The sequence below is a fragment of the Pristis pectinata genome, chromosome 21, assembly GCF_009764475.1.
Source record: "Pristis pectinata isolate sPriPec2 chromosome 21, sPriPec2.1.pri, whole genome shotgun sequence".
Lineage (NCBI taxonomy): Eukaryota > Metazoa > Chordata > Chondrichthyes > Rhinopristiformes > Pristidae > Pristis > Pristis pectinata.
Window position 1 is genome coordinate 13,300,391 of NC_067425.1, and position 16,563 is coordinate 13,316,953.

Below are 16,563 nucleotides of genomic sequence, written 5' to 3' on the forward strand. Positions count from 1 at the left end.
CTAAGTACTCTAAGACAACTAGGGTAAAACAGAAGCCTAGTTTATGCGTTGCATTTAACATATATTTGTCCTTCAATCAAGACAAAATAATCAATTTGGTAACAGAACTGTTGCATCTGTTTCTAGAGCTGTTTATCTTGAGGTACAATGTGGACAGCTTTGGGGATGGGGGGTGGAAAACAGCTCCAGTGGAAATCAGCACAACGCAAATCCAGTTTCAGAAATGCTGCAACAGGTTGAATTTGTATTCATGACCTTATCTTGTTTATAGTGCAGACTAAATTGCACTGCAGTTACTCACCCAGGCTACTTTGGCATTCTCCAAATCCATGATCTCTACCACCAAGAAGGACATGAGTAGTAGGTGCATTGAAATGTCACTGTTCTCCAAGATGCATGCCCTTCTTGTCTTAGAAATGTATTGCTGGTTTTCTAGTGCCATTGGACCTGAATGCTCTTCCCAACAGCACCTTGAACACTTTTCACCAGAAGAACTGCAGCGGTCCAAGGGAGCAGTCTGCTGCCATCTTAATGTCAGTTAGAGATGAGAAAGAAATGTTGACCTTGCCAGTAACCTTGGGTCCCAAAACTAACTAATTAGAAAAATGGAGTGATTACCTTAAGTTCTGATAATATTGTCTGATAGATTAGTACAGGTCTTAAAAAGACTGGATAAAGTGGACGTGGAGGGGATGTTTCCATTAGCAGGAGAGTAAAGAATCTGAGGGCACAGCCTCAGAATAAAGGGATGTCCCTTTAGAACTGAGATGAGGAGGAATTTCTTCAGCCACAGGGTGGTGAATCTGTGGAATTTATTGCCACAGAGGGATGTGGAGGCCAAGTCAATGGATGTATTTAAGGCAGAGATTGATAGGTTCTTGATTAGTAAGGGGGTCGAGGGTTATGGGGAGAAGGCGGGAGAATGGTGTTGAGGAAAAAAAGTCGGCCATGATTGAATGATTGAGCAGACGTGATGGGCTGAATGGTCTAATTCTGCTCCTATATCCTATGGTCTAAAATAAAATGTCAATTTTTGAGTCCATTGATGTATCAACTTGTGACATCCCATGATGAGGCATGAAATAAGTCACTTGTATCAGAACCACTGAAGACTTTTTTTTTCCTGATCTGATCATGGTTCTTGTTTTTAATGTTTATTTAATTTGTGGCACCCTTTTGAAGTTGTGTTTGGCTTTTAATGATAATACCTTGGAAGGAGTGTTCCAGGGATAGAGGCATCAAGCCATAAGCAATGTGGTAGGGCTAACTGAATAGTTCCTGGTCATGTTAAATGAACCATTCCTTCATTATTATTTGTCTCTGCAAGGATCCAGCAGGTTAATACTGTATGTAAATTTAAAAATTAACTATTGTTGGTATTGAAGTGTTCACTCAACATAAAATGTTAAGGTATTGTGCTTTTTGTTTGGTTAATCCCTTAAAGTAATTTGAAAAGCTGTTTTCACACAGTTTGCTATTTCCTGGTGAGCAATAGAATAATCTAAAGGGCAATGTTTGTACAGATGTCCTAATGTTTAAAAAAATCTTTATTTGAGTTTGAAGTTAATTCAGTCATTGGCTTTTGAATGCTGCCCACCCTATTCCAATTTGAGTAGCATATTCACACAATGAGACAGAAAAATTAGACTGTTGGAGGAAGACATGAGAAGCATGCATTAATCTGGACATCTGCATGAGTTGCTTCTAAATTTGGGCATGGCAAACAATACTTAGGACACTCAGATTAAGAGGAACCAAGAATTTGGGAGGGAATAGTGTCTCTGGATGTTCATGGATCGGTGATGCCATGGGCAAGGCCAGATTGGAAAACAAGGATAAAGTTCCAAACTTCCAAATGCTAGGAATGGAACCTAGGAACTAATACAGATCAGCAAGGGTGATGGGCAAGTGCTACTTGGGTGAACCAAAAGGAGGATGATTTTATTTTGGATCAGCTGAATTTTATTGTAGGAGGAGCCAGAAGTTGGCCAGGTGAGCAATAGAACAAATAATTGGACTTCAGGAGTGGCCTGACAAAGCACTATATAATTGGAGTTAAACGTCATTAAGCCTGTAGTCAAATCCACTTGTAATATTCAAACTTGTAATATTCCTAGCCACTTGCTACACCTGCAAGTTGGGCTTCATTGACTTGTGTACAAGGACACCTAGGTTCCTTTTGAGTATCAAATCGACCTAATTTCTCACCATTTAAAAAAAATTGTGCTTTTCTGTTATGTGCAGGAAAGTGAATAACCTCATTTGTTGTCCACATTGTGTTGCATCTGCCATGCCATGGCCGCCCACTCACTTGGCTTGCCTTTATCTCCTTGAAGCCTCTTTATATCCTCTTCACTAATCACAGTACTTTTGAACTATCAGCAAACTCGGAAGTATGACATTTAGCCCCCTCTTCTGAATCATTAGCCTAGATTGGTGCTTGGGTTCCAGCTATTCACAATCTCTGCGGTACTCCATTCATTACCGCCCACTAACCTGAGAAGAATCTGTTTACTCCCTCTCCTTGCTTTCTGTTCAATAATCAATTGTCATTGTCGGTATATAACCCCTCCATTTCCATGTTTTAATTTAGTTAATCAACCTCCTAAGTGGGACCTTATCAAAAATTTTCTGGAAATCAAATTTGAAAGAAAGTTAACTATTTTACCCCTCTATTGCTGCCCTGCTCTGTTCTATTGTATTCTATTGACATTCAACAAAATATTTTAAGCTCCAGATCATCATTGCAATTTTGTGCTTTAATTTTTATCATTTTGACCATTTGTTTCTCATTAAATTTAATGAATCCTTTTGGATTTTAATTGTGATGTAACTTCTACTCATTAGAAGCGGACATGGAAGAAATTTGACTGACAATTTACATCATGCCAACAAATTCTGAGGTAAATCAATGCCAGGTGAAATTTTTGGCGCAGATCTCCCTGTTTGAGGGTCTGCATCTCTGGGCTAGCAGGTGTGCATTGTAAAGTCCTGAATTTATTTTGCATTAGTTGAAGTTGTAGGTTTCCATGCACAACTCCCCAGATTCCCTGTGAATTCCAGCAGCAGTGTTCAGTCTTGCTGAGATTGTCCAACATTTGTACTGAGGAATTGGATCTTGGATCCTGTATAATTTTGGGGAGATAAAGGGCATGGAAGCTGGCTTTTTTTGGTTACCAAAACTTCTGGGTGAATTTCAGGAGTTTGGCTTTTTCAGTACACATTGGAAGCTGTGAGTCTACTGGAGTTGGGCAGGATCTTATGGGCCAGCAAGATGAGCCCTCCCCATCTGGGCGAAGTAAATCCAATTACGGGGTAATGGTAGCTGATGAGCTGTTGCCAACATCTTGTGGTCTACAATGGAGAGCACTTCCACATTCCCAGTCCCTCATAATAAGATGAATTTTCTTTCTGATAGTGTGTGCATGGAAAAGATGTAAGATTAAAAAATTAAATTCTTAATGGCTTAGCCAATTACTAACTAAACTCAGAAATAGTGCCAGTGTTCTGGCGCTGGATCATCTCATTCACAATTGAGCAGATCATCTGTTGTCTAGAAGGGAGATCTGGAAATTGGGGGCAGCAAATCAAAAGGGGGAAAGTAGAACATTTTAAGAATAATTGTCTTTGTACTCTATCTGGCAACCGATCTATTTATCTCTTGATCTATATGTAATGTACTTGGAAATTGATTGAAGTAATTCATCTTGATCTTTTAGCTGCAGGCCTTAAGGTCAAACAAATTGTCATCATTTAAATTATTCTACATTATCTGCAGATTTGTTTAGAGTCACAGTTATACAGCATGGAAACAGGCCATTCTGCCCACCACGTCCATGCTGACCAGTGGGCACCCAACTACATTAATCCCATATTCCAGCACTTCCCCATAGCTTTCAATGCCTAAGCAATTCAAGTACTTGTCTAGACTCTTAAGCGCTGTCAGCAACTCTGCTTCCACCACTCTCCGGCAATGTATTCCAGGTACTCTGTGTTATTGCAGTACAGCAATAGAATACTAGTATTTATCTATTTGCAAGAAATAACTTGTATTTTGTCTTTATTGGTAACTCATTATGATTTTAAATTTTGTTACTTGTGCACATAACCCATTAGACCATCAACACACAATACAAAAAAAGTGAATGTTAAGCTCACTTATTTCAAACCCAAATCGAATTGATCCCTTTTATTTTGAGGTATTTTGTTTTAAATAAAGTAGAAAATGTTGCTCATTCTCCAGCATCTGCAGTGTTTTCCTGTTGATTTACTTTGTCTTGCTTTGGGTATGGGCGTCTTTCATTTGATTTGCTCTCATGTGTACTTTGGCCTTGACTAATCTCTTAATTTATTTTGTTTATTTTGTAAAAATAGGTTATTAAATAAATTCCCACAGTTTGCTATTACACTAACATTCAATCTCAAGCACATGGGATTTATATTTTCTCTAGTGCTTATAATAATTTGGGTGACTTTCACTGATTAAAGGTGAAAACAACAGGAAATTACTTAGCCAAAAATTAAAACTATTCTAATCATCACTGAGTCTGCAATGTGTTGTGATCAATACTAGGTGTCTTTTATCATTTTACCGAGCATTACTGACATAGAAATGTTAAATATGTGCAAGTTGAAATTCTGTGACCATAATGAAAGGTAGAGGCATTGTCTTGAGCTCCCTCAATACATGTGCTTGTATTCTACTTAAAGGAGCAAGAGTAGGCTTCTCCAAGTAGTGGGAGTAATGGGGGATTTCCAAGCCCATTCAGCCATTCTTTCAGCGGATGGCTGAGTGGCTGAATTCCACATATATCCCTCCAACCGATTATTCTTCAATTTTTTTTTTAGGTCATTAAAATCTCATTCTGGGATTTAAAATTGACAGTTAATTGTAATGACCTCTGAACTTTGGCACATATTAGCCCTGGACTTCCTGATTAGGAGTAATACTTCCTCTCTATCTCCCCTCCTCAGTTCTACTTAATATCTTGTAAACCTCAAATAAATTAACCGTTAGCCATCTAAATTTCAGGGAATAACTTTTTTTTTGTATTCTCACTTCCTCTAACTTTTGATGCCAAGTATGCTACAATCTATTCAAAGTGATTAACCTCAAGGCATGGTTAGAGCACTCCAGATGATATCTAATCAGGTCATAATTGTACCATAACCTCTATCCCCTTGTACTCATTTTGCTTAGATATAAAGACTAGTACTCCATTTACCTTGATTAGTTTCTGGACCTATCCATGAACATGGTCCCCAGCTTGCTTTGGATCTCCACTGCTTCTGGCTTTTTGTTAATGAGAAAGTGTATTCTTTTTCTTTTAGTTCCAACATCAATGACTTCATATTTGCCTACACTGCAGTTCTAATGCTTCTGCACTGCTCACAACACAACCTATTTTTGTATCTATGACAAACTTGGATATGTGGTTCTTTATCCCATCACCTAAATAATTCATAAATGCAGCAAATAGTTGCAGCCCTAAAACTGACTCTTGTGGGACATCACCATCCACATCCTTCCTGCTCATAATTATTCTTTCTCCTGTCACAGAACCAATTTCTAACTAGGTCAATAATTAGTTTTCAGTACAAATTGTGATCTCCTCCCAAGTACAATATAATGTTATTAATGAAGAGCAGTTTGTCGCTTGATATTTGAGTGTTGAGGCCTGCTTTCTCCTCACTGCTAGGATCAAATGGATAGGTTCATGGGAAAAAAAAATTCTCATCAGTAATTTCAATGCAGTAATTTTATTTAGTTTTATTCATACACCGCAATGCAGAACTTGTATAGTTCTTAAGTAATTCCAAGAGATTTCATTGCACATGTTGCTCCATATTTGCATGAAGAAGAAATTCATGACATCCTTGGGACTGTAACTTTTCCACTCCATTTATTGTCATGTGTTACTACAAGATCAGTAGTTGGGCATTTTGCTTCTGGGGTTATTTCCTCACCCACCCTATATGGACTAAGGTAATTCACCACTAATAAAATATATTTGTGCATAATTTATATAACTATTAGCTGCTTCTAGTGCCTCCAAAGGTGATTAGTGATGGATGATGTCGTCATGTCCTAAAAATGAACAAAAAAGTGCCTGTTCCCCAGTTCTTTGTGCTGTCACTGTCTTGTGTGAGGTTGAAGTATTCAGGCCTTTTTAATTTTGAAGGTATATGCCAGAGAACTGCACTCTGGCAAAGTTTCTAACTTGGCTTTTGGGGATTAACCACAATCATTTAAAGTATTTTAAAATTCTTCAGATAATTTGTGTCAAGATCCTAATTCTACTACTAACTCTCAAATGATAAATTGAGGTAATCCACAGAAATGTATTGAAGCACAAGTTATCTGTATTGTACTTGGCTTGGTTTCTTTGTCCTTCGATATTTTTCTTTTTGGTTTCTGAAAACACAAGTTCATGGGTTGAAATGAGTGACTCTGACAGGATGAATAATATGATTATTTTGACTTGTTAGACAATCTGTAGGTTGAGCTTTACTGTAAATGTGAGCATAAAAAATATTTGTGTAATTTACATGATCACAAGCTGCTTCTAGTGCCTCCAAGCTGAAACATTGTAAATGCAGCTTAAAAATAGTACCTGGGAATGTGCCATGTTGAAACTGAGAAAATATTCCCTAAAGTAGAAGATATAATTGTCATTCTAAATAGTTTTGTTCTTTTCACAGTCAGCATGGAAGTCATATGACATATAATTTTAAATGTCTTTCAGGTGGGATGCAGGACTACAATTACTTGTATGGAGACTGCTTTGAAATCACACTGGAACTCTCCTGCTGTAAATACCCATTGGCCTCTCAATTAACAGAAGAATGGAACAACAACCTCGACTCCCTTCTAAGTTTAATGGAGCAGGTATTCTAAGAATATGTGATGAAGAAACAATGTATATTTATTTTTAATTGCTTTAAAAGAGGACCTTGCATGTAGATGAAGAGAGACCACTTCAAGGTAAGGAAGCAATGAGTTATGGAGGCCATTCAAGGAGGAGAGGTATTCCTTTTGAAGGGAAAAGATTAAGGAAAGACTCTGAAACAAATGTAAATAAACTGAAGCAACAAAAGGAGCAAGGTTCATTCAACCAAGAGGATTATAGAAACCACAGGAAGAATATTCTTTTTGATACAAAGTTAGGGACAAGGCAAGACTGTTGTTTACTATTCTTTCTTGTAAAAAGTTAGTTAATAGAGGAACCAGGGTGATCTTGAGAAACAATTAGTAAGCAACTTAAAATTGGCCTTTTAAACAATTTGTATGTTATAAGCAGTTACTGGGGAGAAATTTGGATCTATCAAGAACTCAGTAAATTTTCATAAGGCAGCAAAAGATGTGGAAAAACTATTACACTTTAACTTTCTAGCTGTTTTCACAAAGGAAGCTGATGAGAAGTTTCTAGTAAGAAGGTGGTCATGTGCAGGATTGAAAAAGAGAAAAGAAATATAGGGAAATTGACGTTGCAGAGAAATTGTAAATCATTAATCCATGTGGAATATCCTAGGTTTCTAATAAAGCATTGGTAGAAATAGAAAAGCAATGGTTGCAATCTTTTAATCCTCATTAGATACAGGAGTGTGCCCAAGGACTGAAAGTTTGCTAATGTTGTACTATTATTCAAAAAGAGAAATTGGATAATTGGCAGGGGTTAATCAAGGAAAGTCAACTTGGATTTAAACAAAATAATCATGTCTGGCAAATCATTGAATTCTTTGGTAATAGAGTAGGTAGATCAGGGCGATTATAGTAGATAGTGTGAGTTTTATACAAGGACATTCAGAGGGCATTCACTAATGTATGGGGTAGTTAAGATGGAAGCTAATGATATTAAGGAAAAATGATGCCAAGGATATAAGACTAGTGTCATGACAAACAGCAAAGACTGTTGGTGGATGAATGCTTCTCAAACAAGGTGGTGGTTTGTCAGTTTCCCCAAAGATCAATTATAGGTGCATTACTGTCTGTGCTTTTTATAAACAACTTGAGACTTCTATACAGAAGCAGTGTAATAACATTTACAGAAGTTGAGTTGGTGGATCATGGTTAGAGTGGTAACAAGATTCAGGGTGGTGTAATGAATGCTCAAATGGCAGAGGGAATTGAGTAAAGCAACCTGTGAATTTAAGCATATTTGTGAGGACCAGTCTGTGAGGGCAATCTATTATAAATGGTGCAATTTTGGAAAAATGCAGATAAGCAGGATTACTGCCATTGTATTCAGTTCCTTAAAGGTGGCATGGCATGTTAATAAATATGTGCACATTAGTTGAGGTTATAAACAATTTTTTCTGAACTTTATAACTCACTGGTTAGGGCTCAGCTGGACTGTTGTGAATATTTCTGGACACCACCTTTCAGAAAAGATGCAAAGCCTTCAGGGTAGATACAGAAAAGATGCAAGATGCTATCAAAGATGGAAGACTTCAGTTATGAGAAACAATCAGGAAAAATTAGGACTTTTCTCCTTGGGACAGGGAGGGATAAGAGATGACCAGATACTAACTTGCAACATGATGGAGGAAAGAGTGGAAAGTTGTCATAACTAGAGGTAATGGATTCAAAGTCTATGGCAAAAGATCTAGATGGGAGATAATTTTGTTTTTTTTTTGACTTGTTGGGATCTGGAATACTCTCTGTCAAGGTAATGGAATCAGATTCCATAAGCTATGGAATAATCTGACAGGCATTCAAGGAATGTGCAGATTTAAGGACACAAGGTGGGTTTATACTTCTAAGGGGTGCTGTTCTTTCAGTGAGCCAATACAGATGTAGTGGACTGAAAGGCAGCCCTCCGTGCTCTGTTTCTCTGGTCCTATAGTGCTTTTCAGCTCCTCGTGATGGACTAAAGCACTTTAAAAACCAATGATATTTTCCCATATAGGTAATATCTTTTTATGGATCACCTCTGAAAAATTTAATTGTCACTGCTTTGGCACTGCATAGATGGGGAATGCAGTATTTTCTGATGTATCAACTGTCTTCCACATATTCTTTATCTTCACCCATTTAAATTTCTGAACTCTACTAATGTCTAGATTTCATTCACTGCCAAGTCATTTGGGCTTGAAGCAGTTCCGTTTTTCCTGAGTATTCTGAATAACTGACCATTTTCCACCAAATGTCTATTGTAATTGGTATTTCTGCTTGTATTTTGCAGGTTCACATTGGTATTGCAGGAATTGTCACAGATGCAATTCTTGGCTCCGGAATTTCTAATGCAGTTATTGTGGTTGCTGGCATTGATCATAATATTACAACAGGGAGGTTTGGTGACTTCCACAGATTGCTTGTACCTGGAATATACAATATAACAGTTGTTGCGCAAGGGTAAGGAATGTCAACCCCAGACAATTTCCTTTCTCCTCTTGGATCTTTGAATATAGATGTACACCAGACAAAGTGATGAGGGCATACCACTTGGGAAGGGCTGCTATATTCAAATTAGTTGTGTAGGTTAAATTCAAAAATAGCCTTCAATCCCATTTTTCATTTTCTTTTTATAATGTAGGATAAGGGAGGGTAAATGGATGGTTGATGGTCAGTGCAGACTTGGTGACTGAAGGGCTCGTTTCCGTGCTGTATCTCTCTGACTCTGAGAAAATAATTGTGGGCCACAAATGATCTGTTGATTCCTGCAACTAACGACGTGCATCATATTTCGTAATCCATTCTTTGTGTACATGGTTCTACGACACTGATTCTTCTGAGAATTGCTGTTTGTGCTGATGTATAGGTGCAGAATAGGCAATGCCTTTTTATGTGAGAGATATTGACATTAAAGCATTTGAAGGAAGTCAGCGTTTTTTAAAAGTGTGCTATGGACCTGCAAGTTAACTTTGCAATTCAGCTTTGACAGTCAAATACGTTTGTTTTGCACTGCGCTTCCAAACAGCTGAGATAAGGCTGATACATTAAAATAAAAATGTGCTGCTTTGTATACACCATCAAGGGAACACCATGCTTAACCCCTGTTGAAAACTGTCATTGTGTCCAAATGAATTGTTTGTGTGATGCATGGTTAAATAATTCAGCATTACTCTCATCAGCACATTTTGTGATCTCTCAAACTAAATAACAAGATGAAATTTGATTCTCTTTTTTTAAAAAAAAATTAATCATTGAGTGCACAGTGCTGTAAAGCTAAATGGTTACTCTTACATCTTGTGGAGCAAAATATCAGCTGAGCACTGTATACCTTTTTAAAAAAAATTTAAATATGCGCAGCTTTTGGCATTGACATGGGCTGTTACCACCCAGACAACTTGATGTAAATTAACATGTTTGAACTTGGAATCTAAATTTTCTTTGGGTCTTAAACCTGGCCAACTTTCAGTTGTTTGGTTACTTTTTTTTAAATGAATTAATGTGATAGGTTCCAGTTATTTATTATAAAAGAGCATTGCTTGTATCTTCACAGTTACATTCCTGTTACTGTTTTCGACGTTGAGGTGCTAGAGGGTCCAGCCACACAACTTAACTTCACACTCCAATCTCTAGTAACTTCAGATAACAATACCATCGAGACTATCACTCCAACCATGGCAAGCTCTACTGAATTCAAGACACAAAACACATCTGAAATGGAAAATGTACACCAGTCTAATACTATTGAGCCCGAGAACTTCAGACATCATAATTACATAGACATGGAGATCCTATTGAGGAAATATGCAACAGAATATCCAGCAATCACAAGACTCTATACAATTGGGAAATCGGTGGAGCAAAGGAATTTGTATGTCATGGAAATATCGGACAATCCAGGCATCCATGAAATGGGTATAGTTACAAGAAGATAGTACAAAACCTATTTGACGTGCATCTAGATTTCAAAACTCAAAATGAATGCTCCGTAATCCCCTATTCCCACGTCTTAATTGTTTTGAGAGCTAGGACTTGTCCCATTTATGACTGGAAGAGAAAGTTACTCAGTAAAATACATTTTTTTTCAACGCTACAGAACGTGGTATTTTTCTTTGGGAATAAGTGGTTTTGTGGAAGTTTTTTCAAGTTTGTAAGATGCTCTTTGAGCATTTTTGTCACTAGGGAAAATAGAGCTGTGAAATCAGAAGTTCACTGTATGAGGGTAACAGAATTGGAAAATTTTGTCCAGAAATACTGGAATGCAATGGATCTTCACTAGAAATGAACCCAGGCTCTCAGAGCACATTTTTAATGTATTGCATGCTGACCACCTAAATCTGTCTCGTGTCTCCACTTGACAAATGTAACACAGTTTAATTTTTTTATTTGAGAACACAACCAGCAAGCCAGATAAAGAGGAAGGAGTATACTGTATGTGATATATGGATTTTCAAAAGGCAGTTGTGAAGGTACCACAAAAAAGTGTGGTACACAAAATGAGAGCTTAAAATAGGAATTAATATGTTAGCATAGTTACAGGATTGGTTAACAGATTGAGAAATATTTTCTCAAGCACATCTTTTACCAGTGGTACCTCAAAGATCATTACTGGGTCCTCAGCTATTTATAATTTAGACCAGTGACTTGGTTGAAAGCTCAATGCAATATTTTCAAGTTTACTGATGGTACAAAGTTAGGTTGAAAATTGAGCTGTAAAGAGCATGCAGAGTGTCTGCAAGTAGATATGGGAAAGTGCATTTTACCTTTACTATGAGTGGATGCAACCTTGATTCACTAGATTGATTCATGGGATGAGGAGGTTGCAAGACAAGAAAACTCTACCAATTGTAGGTTAACTTTAGAAGAGAGTTGATCTTTTTAATATATGTAAGTTTGTGAAAGTAATTGCTGGGGTGGATGTGGAGAAGCATTTCTTCAAGCTGAAAAGTCTAGAATTTGAAAGGCATAATTTCTTGACAATTAACAGGTCAGAGGAGAAATTTGATAACTTGGAAGGTTGCAGATCTTTTTGGAATTCTTAACCCCAAAGGGCTGGGGCTGCTTGGTCATTGAAAATATCCGAGGCTGAGATTAATTTTGTTTTTGAATCTGAGGGAGTTGAGATTATAGGAGTGAGCAGGAAAGGGATTTTGGGTCATGGGGTCATCCATGTTCTAATTGACTAGTAGAGCTAGCTGCTGTGGTCATTTGGCCTGTTTCTTGATCTTCAGCTATTAACAGTTACTTGAGGTTAGGGTAGTGCTAGCTATAAACATACTAATTCCTACTATTTGAAACTCATTTTATTACTAGCACGCAATACTCCTTGTGTCTTGGATGACAGATGAAAGTCACCCTTCTCGGGGCCAAATTTGCGTGCAATTTTATTGCCTTATTGCATGATTTGACACAGCATTAATTTGCAAAATCAAGGGCATAATATGGTTAAGTTGATGGAAATAAGAATTGAATTGTTAAATACGTCACACTTTCTGCCTAACTAGGTGAACCTGAATTCAAATACATCGGAAACATGCATGGGAATGAGGTGGTAGGCCGTGAGCTCCTCCTGAATCTTATTGAATACCTCTGTAATAATTATGGGACAGATCCTGAAGTGACCAACTTGGTGAATAAAACCAGAATCCACATCATGCCTTCCATGAATCCTGATGGATATGAAGTTTCAACAGAAGGTAATATTTTTGATTGGGAAAACTATAGGTTTTGAAAGAATGTTACCTTGTTGTGACCTTGCACCTTATTGCACTGCACTTTCTCTGTAGCTGTGACACTTTACTCTGTACTGTTACTGTTTTTACCTGGACTACATCAATGGACTCTGTACTAACTCATTGTAACTGCACTGTGTAATGAATTGACCTGTACGAACTATATGCAAGACAAGTTTTTCACTCTACCTCGGTACAAGTGACAATAATAAACCAATACCAAATGTACCCTGGATGATAAAAATTAGTCTAATAATTATTTATTTGTGTTTCAGTGGTCGGTTTCAATATACGCCCCACAACAGTCACTTCCTTTTGTTTTGCTATACTTACATTTTTTTGTCTTCTCATAAGTTCTGTGTTCATGGATCTGTCTGTTTTCTGATTTGAGCCATAAAGGTTGCTTCCTCCCCAATTATATACCTGAGTTGCTTTTACTCCCACCACCTCCCCACAACCACTCTCCCCCCCCCCCCCCCCCTTAGCTGTCTGTATAATGTCTCTCTGCCAAGTGATGTTGGGATGCCTCATACTAAAGCTTTATGTTCAGCATTTCTGTGCAAGTAATTATTCTGCAAGGACTTGTATCCAAGTAGAATGATGTAAGAACATGAACTTTCAAAGCAATTAATAATTTTTTCAGTTTAAATACTTAAATCATTTGTGAAATGTGACTTGATCTTATAAAACACTCAAACTGATAGCATTGAACCTCTAACTTAGGATCTCTTTGCGTCTCTTGAAAATTAGTCTGTGTTCTGCTCCTAACTAAGACATTTGCCTTTGTAATAAACGTGTGCCCAGGGGAAAGAATAAATTGTCCATATTTCATCCTTTCCCAAAATGCTAATGAGTTCTGTTAATCCACAGATAACTTAGGTGTCATGTTTTGGAGAACATTACTTAACAATATACACGATGTGAAAGTCTTCCTCTTGTTTGAAATTTGCCTTGCATGTTCTAAAACAGACCTGGTTTCAATTTCAGGGGATGTGGATGGTGTGATTGGTAGAAACAACAGTAACAACTTTGATCTGAATCGCAACTTTCCTGATCAGTTCTTTCAAATCACTGACCCACAACAGCCTGAGACATTAGCTGTGATGGATTGGTTGAACAGGATTCCTTTTGTGTTGTCTGCTAACTTACATGGAGGTTGGTACTTTTCCTCCCTTGGGTCAAGTTGGGCTTGATTTTTATCATATTTATTAAACATTTTGAGTACTTAATAAGTTCCAAAAGACGGGGAATTGGCATAACTTCAGTCAATGTCAGAACAAAACAATCCATTTTTCATCTTCCTTTGTTGAAGTAACTGACTTGTAGCTGATGCAAGGTTCATGGGCAAGATCTTGCCTTAATGATTGTCATTCAGATTTGAATCTTGACAGTGAGTGTCAGCAATCTTTTTTTGATTTTAAATGGAGGAACACACAATTCACACATACCAACAGGTGCAGGAATTGGGAGCAGCAGTAGACCACTCAGTCCCTCGCATCTGCTCTGCTATTTTATAAGAACATGGCTGGTGTAATTGTGACCAACTCCCCTCTATGGTCATTCTTCATCACCATATCAAGAATCTACCCCTGCCTTAAAAATATTTCAAGATTTTGCTCATACTGCCTTTTGAGGAAAAAGATTTCATAGACTTAAGACCCTCTTGTGGGGGCGGGTGGGAGGCAGAAATATCAGACCATCTGTCTTAAATGGCTGACCCCTTTTAAACAATGACGCCTAGTTCCAGATTCTCCTACCTGAGGGAAAAGTCCACCCAATATTCACCTTGACGAGATGCCTCAGGATCTTGTCTCCTTCAATCAAGTCTTAAAAGAAGTAGCTAGAGAAATCATAAGAGTTGATGCACTGGTTTTAATTTTTCAAAATTCCCGAGATTTGAGTAAGGTTTAATTAGATTGGAAAATAACACACATAACCCCATTATTCAAAAAGGGGACAAAAAGCAGGAAATGAGTTAATTAGTTTAACATTTATCATTGGGCGGAAAAAAAATAGAGCTTAGTATTAAAGACTTTATAACATGGCATTTAGAAGAATTCAAGATAATCAGGCAAAGTCAGGATGGTTTTGTGAATGAAAAATCATGTTTGACCAATTTATTAAAATTCTTTGGGAAAAGTCACGTTTACTGTCAATAATAGGCACAGATGGATGTACTTGCATTTCCAGAAGGCATTTAATAAGGTGCCACGTTAAAGGTAATAGGGCAACTATCAAAGCTGCTGCCTCACAGCTCCAGCATCCTGGGTTGAAACGGGTGCTGTCTGTGTGAAGCTTGTATGTGTTTCCTCTGGGTGTCCTGGTGCATAACTCTCTCAAGGCTAATATGCAGGCATTGCAAGTAATTCGGAAAGCTAACAAGAATAAACAATAACATTGCTAGTGGAATTAAACACCAAAGTAGGGAATTTAAACTTTACTTAAATAGAGCATTGGGGAGACGATATCTGGAGTACTGTGTCTAGCATTGGTCTCGTTTGAGAAAGGATTTTCCCTGCACCACTTCAGAGAAGCTTTAATAGACAGGTAGGTTGCTTTGAGGAAATATTAGACAACCTAGGCATGTAACTGTAGAGTTTAGATGAACAAAAAGAGAATTAATTGACACACATCAGATTCTGAAGGGTCTCGACATGGTGAATGTGGAGAGAATGTTACCTCTTGAAGTTTCTAGAACTAGGGCTTGGTAATTAAGAGCAGAGAGGCAAAAATTATTTCTTGGATGGTTGAGTCTTTAAACTCTTCCTCAAAGTACAGTGGAAGCTTTTGATTATTTTTAAGGCAGAGGTAAGTAGGTATTTAAATAGGAGACGAAGGGTTACCTCAAGTAGACGAGGAAGCAGAGTTGATATTATGATAAGGTTAGCCTTGATTTTATCAAATGGTGAAGCAGGCTTGAGGGACTGATGGGCCTATTCCTGAATCTAAATTGTATGTTCATAAGTCCCCTTTCATTCCTCTAAACTCCAGTGGATGCAAGCGTAGGTTCTTTAACATTATACGACACCTCACCAGTTCTAGTTATTGGTGGTTAATCCTGGAATTAATTGAAATTTGTCTTTGCTTTATCCAACACCTTGACCTTTATTACTGGCCATCCATAATCTGCTAATTTAACAGACTAGGAGCAGAATTTGAAACCAAGTTGAAAGCTGCACTTCAGTTTATTGCAGTGAGGTACGCGGTTCAAGTCTCCTTTACTGAGGTGTTCTGGCCTGCTCCTGCTTTGCTATCGTCCCTGACATGGTTCTCTTTGGAAGGGAAACCCTTGTCATGCTAAGACGAGGAAAGAACAAATCCTGGTGTAAAAGTTGCTTGAATTCCACCCTGCAAGAACAATCCTCCATTGTTTTGATTGCATCCCTATAAGAACAGTCATCACTTTTACAGTACTCCCACTGCAGCAAGTTCCTCTCCCAAGTTTAGTGAACTCAATGGCATAGAAATCCTCTATTCCCAGAATTGTATCTTATGGGAAGCGAGAGCTGGATGGACTTGAGAAAACCAAGCTTTAAAAAAAAGAGCCAAGCCTTGCAGAACTCATGGTAAGGACTTGTCTGCAAGCAGGTTGGCAGAAGTGTGAAACTTTTTTTTTCCTGTGAAGGGCAAATTGATGCTTAATCAATTATTTCCAATGTGGTTAATTTTTATAAATCATAGTGTTGAATCTGAATCTTAGTTTGAAATTGGCAGAAACTCAAGAGATGTGGGGCATAGGCAGGTTTAAGGAGATTAAGCACAAGACGTATTACCACATAAAAATACAGGCTTGAGGAACTCTGTGTCTCTCTGCAACTACTAGGGGGAGAAGAGTTATCCATACTGTATAAATTTCAAGCAACTGTATGAACGTGTTTTCTTAAATTTTAAGGAATTTATTCATAAAACATAAGAACTAGTTTTTTTTGATGTGGTTTA

General features: G+C 37.6%; 1 protein-coding gene across 1 annotated transcript in view; it reads left to right on the forward strand.

The window, feature by feature from the left end:
* Positions 1-16,563, forward strand: part of LOC127581286 (carboxypeptidase D-like) — a 56,969-nt gene that overhangs the window by 14,466 nt on the left and 25,940 nt on the right. Inside the window, exons 3-7 of the mRNA XM_052035534.1 lie at positions 6,747-6,889; positions 9,186-9,355; positions 10,446-10,807; positions 12,397-12,588; positions 13,612-13,779. Of these exons, the coding sequence (XP_051891494.1) occupies positions 6,747-6,889; positions 9,186-9,355; positions 10,446-10,807; positions 12,397-12,588; positions 13,612-13,779 (1,035 nt within the window). The remainder of the gene's footprint in view (positions 1-6,746; positions 6,890-9,185; positions 9,356-10,445; positions 10,808-12,396; positions 12,589-13,611; positions 13,780-16,563) is intronic.